General features: G+C 45.7%; 1 protein-coding gene across 1 annotated transcript in view; it reads left to right on the top strand.

Annotated features, from left to right (window-relative positions):
- Nucleotides 1–1,277: 1,277 nt before the first annotated feature.
- Nucleotides 1,278–6,322, top strand: part of T265_03615 (hypothetical protein) — a gene marked incomplete at both ends in the record, with an annotated part of 6,002 nt that continues 957 nt past the window's right edge. The window contains 2 exons of the mRNA XM_009168150.1: nt 1,278–1,614; nt 3,287–3,338. Of these exons, the coding sequence (XP_009166414.1) occupies nt 1,278–1,614; nt 3,287–3,338 (389 nt within the window). The remainder of the gene's footprint in view (nt 1,615–3,286; nt 3,339–6,322) is intronic.

The raw sequence follows: 6,322 nt of genomic DNA, 5'->3' as shown, positions 1-6,322 counted from the left end.
ATCAATCAAACTGACAGACAACGTATACCACACCAGACAGGGCTGCCCTCTTCCACCTTTCTTCTTCAACTTCGTCATTGATAAGATTATGGGAGACTCATTATCAGCCTCCAACGCCTGTTGGTTCGAAGTTCTCCCGAGGTGTCTGCTCACAAATATCGAGTACGCAGACGACATAACTCTTCTTGAATCTGATGACGTGGTAATACAATTTTTAATAATTTTAGTAATTCTGCCTCACAATTTGGCATGCACATCACACCTGCAAAGTACAAACTGCTACTGCAAGACTGGGTAGGGTCGAATCTTAGCCTCATGCTTGCGGGTGAACCACATGAGGTAGTTGGAAGGTTTCTCTACCTGGGCATGTCAGTTCTGGCAGTCTCGTAATAGACCAAAAGAACTTTGTTCGAACAAACTCGAACAAAATATTTGCCAATTATAATTGACACTAGATCGATGAAGGCTTTCGTCAATTAATGTCCCACTGGGACATATTAACCAGTGTGTTGGTCTTTAATTTTATCTACTGCTCGGCCAGAAATCCCGAACCTCAAACTGGATTCGAAACTTGTGCTATGCAGACTTCCCACAAATAGCTAGCTTCATTGAAAAATTTAAACTACTGGCCCCGTGGGGCTAGCTGCACCGAAAAGGTTATATACGACCATCGTCGAGAAGGTTTACGAGGCCGACGCCATGTTCATGCCGAAAAACTCAGAACGAGGTCGGACGGACCGCAAACTACCCGTCTGGATCCAGCCATCCCTACTAACCGAACGGCACGTCAGCCGGATGGACGTGTCGCGTGCGGACTACGGACCAAACGAAGCCATGTCCTGATTGGTCAGAATGCAAACCAATCGGGATAGAGCATCCTTATCTTGAAACTCCTCACCGCCTCACGGAGATTCTAGCATGACCTTAGGAAACGCCCTCTGATTACCCTATAAATACAGCTGTAATCATCTTCCATTGCCTTCATAAATGCCTGTCTGTAGCTACCGTGCTTTGTGATATACCACAGTGGGCGGAGCAGTAAAACAAGGGAACGATACAGAGCTGCACGACAGTCCAGGAAGCCACAGCATCACCTAATAGAATTCACCGTTCTCTGGGAAAGAGTCCTCAAATTTTTATGAAAAAGTTTACCACAGGAGACAGATGAGCTGGTGTTTCGGAAAATCTCGAAACGCTGTAAAGCAGAAATCCGCTGATGGAATATACGAAAACAAAAGACCATACGAAACCCCGAAAAGAGGCTCGCCGTAAAGTGCATGGAACATCGCCGCAGAAGTAAGCCAACCGCGTCCTCCTTGAGGGACATGGACGTGGAACACAGCGCAAGCCAAGCAGTTGTGGACTCGAAGTTCCACGCGGTGCTCAATAGTAAGAAAGAAAGAAAAAGAAAGCGTTCACCTGTGGCACCCTTCAGATGCCTAGCTGCCATGCCACCCGAAGGAAGCAAGAGGGCTGTAATACTGCCAAGTCGCCCGAGCCTAGACACGGAAAGTCGAGTGGCGGAGGTCGGATTCGAACCACGGACCTCCCGGTCAGAAAATAGCACTCCAACCACTTGGGCCATCTCCCACATACCGCCATCTCTGCTCAATAGTACAGCTATCCGATTCAGCCTGAACACATAGGCCGTCCGAATCGTCACAGTGGATAGCATTTATTAAAAGTTGTTCGGTCTAACCCTTGTTCATCCATTCGGCGAGCTCATTCAGACACGGCCGCACAAGGTGTGGTCGTTTTATCGTAAACGTCTCTGCTATCAATCGCTTTAAAATCGCTGTTTGGTTATTCTCTAGTCTGTTAGATTAGTTATCGTACAAAAGTCGGTTAGTGGTACGATAAAGTTTAAGACCAGTCGAAATGTCATCGTTTCAAGCAGTTTGGTTCAGTCTGTGGTTCTTTTTTGGGGTACCGTTTGTTTTTAACGCGGAAGCTACTTCGATCGAACTGGATTATTGGGTTGATTGAGTTTCAATTCGGATGCAGAAACACTTTCGACGAACACACAAAATCACTGCTATTTGTATGTTCAGAGTTCATCTGTTCAGAGTCCTCTGTATCTCGATTGCTTCTGTCTAGGTTTGGGCAATCTTGCAGTGTCAGCATCCGTGCTTCCTTCGGATGGCATGATAGCTAAATGCCGGAAGGGTGTAGCAGCTGAGCGATATGTTATATTACATACATAAATATGTTCGAAATCGTTCAGCTGAAGCACCCTTTCGATGCCTGATTGTCATGCCACCAGAAGGAAGTACGATGGCTCGGATACTGCCAGGCTGCCCAAACTCCTACTTTTCATCAGCCAGTTTAACCTTTGATGAGATTGGTTAACTGATGGGTGGGAAAGTGTACGACGAATAAACGAAAAGGTCGATTTTTCGATTTCGTCACGGAGTTTATCAAAGATTTACACCAGAATAGACCATGATCTGAATCGACGTTGGGTATTTTTGTAAAGATACCCTTCGAGAGCAGAGCGTCGCCATCGGCAGCTAAGGGCTATCCGACCAAGCTGGCTCTGTTGATTTCTGTTGGTTACCAAAAGGAAGACACCAGCTCAACCTCATCTAATGTGTTTAAAGCTAGTGCCAATAAGACTATCGGACTTTTCGTAATCTTTCATATCCTCCTGTGCTAGGTCAAAGTCCACTATGAATGAAACACAGAACAGCACGGAGAATGAAGCACGGAAACGATGAGGTTCAACCGATCGAGGAGCCTTCTGACAGTTTATTGTATAAAATTACCTACCGTATACACCGTGCTGCTCGGCTATTAGCCTGAGGTAACTGTTTTGCTGCAGCCTAGCGCGATGTGAAGTATTCTGACTTCAGCCGTGTTTCAGGCTTATCGCCATATTTTTTTCATCATCACCAACCACGATCGGAAAATCCTTGTACCTGCGAAAACGGTGATTCACATAGGAATATAGTATGCTTCTGGGGCAAACTGCTTGTCGCAAGCGCTTACATACACATCAGCCTTTCTCAGGGACAGTCATATCTTTCCTCACTATTCTATGACGTTCGCACATCCGAAACCCCAGGCCATTGACAAGTATGTTGGTGGCGCCAACGCATATGCTAAAGGTCCGCTTATATCCAAAAGCAGTATTTGGCCATTCTTCTTGTATATAAGCGCTGTGCAGCCATTGTATGTCGGTCTTGACGGTGCGCTATACCACTTACAACTGTTCTTTATGAAGTGTTCCAGCCAACCTCTGCCGCCCCATCTCCCACCTCCATTAATTTTACTTTTCACTAGTCAGTCTGTTCTCATATATCCTCCCGTCCTGTTCATAAGACAACTTTTATAACACCGTGAGCGCTCTTCTCGACTGATGGTGTTGCCTGTGCATACTGAACTGCTTTCGAGGGGCTAACGAATAGTGGGCACATGCACGATGGCTGCATTACCGACTCAAAGTTGGTATCCTCTTACATCAGTTGCGGCGCCGACTTGGGCGCAGATGGGTGAGCACAGGAAAACAACTGGTCTACGCCAGGCCCCTCGCGAGTCCTCCACATTGAAAGCATGTTTCGAAATGAACTGGTCTCAAGATTTCTGCATGATGAACTCTATGTGTCGATTCGTGCCTCCATTTGCAGTCAGTCCACGAGAGGTATTTATCCCGAGAAGTTATGGGCAATTATCTTCAAGCACAGCAATACAGCAGTAGTGGAACTATGGGTAAAAGCCGTAGTAAATGATGAAAAGAATGGTGAGAGGTCGGAACAACGGCAAGGTGTTTGAAACTTTCAAAAATCTCTGAAACAAACTGAGTATCAAGTATGAAGAGGACGCAATCAGCTGAACTGCCCCAAAGTCCACAGCATATATTGATACTACTGTCAATGGTAAGGTTAATTGCTTCTCTGGTTCACGCAGTGCGTGAACCAGGGTTGCTACATCGTGTGATGTCAATAAGCCAGTATCCACGAGAACCACTGTCCCATTTTGGCCATGCTAATCGCAATGAGTAATATTTGGTTTCTTCGATATTTTTAGCAAGATCTTCAGAAGTCTCGTTGTTTATATTCGCTCTGGTGGCTTACTGACAACACAACTTGATGATACTTATGGCTAACCGGAGTCAGGAATTTATCAACAAGAGCGCCCAAGGAAAGTTTATTGCAATTTATGTCAACGCTAAGAGTTCTCATTTTATTCTGGGACAGAAGTGGCAATAAAATACTCCCGACAGGTAGATAACATCTTGTCTGAGTACTCCGTCGAGGATCATAAACAGGTGATTACGTTGCCCGAGTAGTGGCGCCCTTTCTAAATATGAACCATGGTACAAGTGGACTCAGTGCCTCCAAAATCAACGATCTTGGTAATGGAAGCAAAATAGACTAATTCGCCAACTGCAGAGCCATGTGGTTAAGTTGTGGTGGGCGTCAGTAGGTAACCTGTGGCTTCTGAACCACAGCCACATGACTCGCGCACACTGGACCAAATAAATCTTCGTGTATATTTCCACTTATCCATATTTACGATATCTATTTGGCTTTAACACCGTCCAATGCTTGTTGTTCACATCCTTTTGTTACATCTCTCTTTTGCGATGTTTGTATGATCTCCTGTCGGTGCCATCACCTGTTTTCCTGTCCCTCCACCGTCCAATACTCCGCACCAAAGAACGCTCCATGGAGATATACGCCTCAAGTTCCGACGAAGAGGGACCGGCAATAGAGGCTAGGCAGCATTATTCAACACTATAGGGGCCATTAAAAGACCATGGGGACTCCAAACAGACACTTCACCAGTCCGAAGATACCACCGACTGCCTTTTCATTTACAGTTCGATAGAGTGTACATTAGCGTGGCGGCTGATCATTGTGGGACGATCACAGCGACGTATGGCTCGGAAATACAGGGGGTCCAGGATGTTGAACACGTCACACCGCTTTACAAAATTGCTCATTAGTTTTCCTTCAGGCCTCAGCGCGATATGCTCGTGTGGAACTGTATCTAGATCCCCGTTTCCGGCTTTAAACTTTGGTTCCTTTTTTACATAAGGAACCAACCTTCGTGCCTAATACGGTGCTGCTTGGCTTCGCTGACTTGAAGTCAACATCCTTCGTGCACTTTTCAACCCCCACGTGACAGTTCCTGAAGAGTCTCACCCCAAAAGCAAGGGCAATTGGGGTAATAGTCAGCGAACAGATTTTGACAACGCGTGTTTCGCGGACGGACTCCAGTTCAAGTAAGCTACTTCCCCGAAGACTGAAGTGTTCCAAAACGACATAACTTCATAGTAGATCCTATGAGGTGGTATATAGTGGAACATATCGATCATTCCGTACGTCAGCACAATTGACGGGCTTTGGATGATAACGTGAGGTCCCCGAGCCAATGTTTACGACCACACACTTTCAGTATGGTGAGCTAGCACCGAAAAAACCTGAACACGAGACATGGTTCCCGAACAGCACACAATAAAAGCCCGCCGCGCGGAATCGACGAGCACAACCAAATGAAGCGCCTCAAAAATGTTGAGGCTCACGAATTCACGGATTGGTACAGAGGATCGAGCCTTTTGCCCAAGATTCCCGGGTCGGTTTTGTTCTTGTCGTTTAGCGGCTTTCGTTCGTCTGAAAGGCACGAGTGAAAAGGGGTGCAGCACTGCTCTTTATGTTCTCAGCGCGGTGCAGTATGCTTGCCAGCGCGAGTCGCATAGATAAATGCATAGTAGTGGTTTGAACTGGGTTCAAGAAACAGGGTGGAAAATTGTGGCCCATTTTAACCTTCATTTCATTTACATTATAACACTACGTATTTCATCAATTGCATAATCGTTTTTGGTTTGAATACGAAAAACTACAAAAACGCGCACTTGTACAATTTCACATAATACAAGCGTGGTCACGGGCTTCGACTCTCTCTTCTGATTTCGCTCGCGCTTGCAGCGGTCATTCGCGAGTCTCATGTACTAACTCTGGTACCAAAACATTTCAGACATCTTCGGAATCTATTATATGTGGGAACTGTTCAGAAAAGACCTCTGGACAACATAATTGGATCATTGATTTTTCGTTGACCTGGGACAACGACGAACCATTTTAAAGAGAACAATTGTTAGTGAGTCCGTTCCATCTCATCAATTTATTTTTGTATACCAAACCTAGCGTAATTATTTTTATTTCTTTTTCACACACTCCTGGTAAAATAACCTATTGGGGAGCCAGACCACTACACAACCGCCGGAGGAGAGTCGATCCACGCAGCTACTACCCGAAATGGGGAAAGTTTTGCCTAATGAATGTGTGCGCTCTGAGCTTAAAAATCTCACCATGTCCTC

This window comes from Opisthorchis viverrini (assembly GCF_000715545.1).
Source record: "Opisthorchis viverrini unplaced genomic scaffold opera_v5_55, whole genome shotgun sequence".
Taxonomy (NCBI): domain Eukaryota; kingdom Metazoa; phylum Platyhelminthes; class Trematoda; order Opisthorchiida; family Opisthorchiidae; genus Opisthorchis; species Opisthorchis viverrini.
The sequence above is the reverse complement of the archived record's forward strand: the minus strand, read 5'-3'. Positions and strand labels throughout refer to the sequence as shown.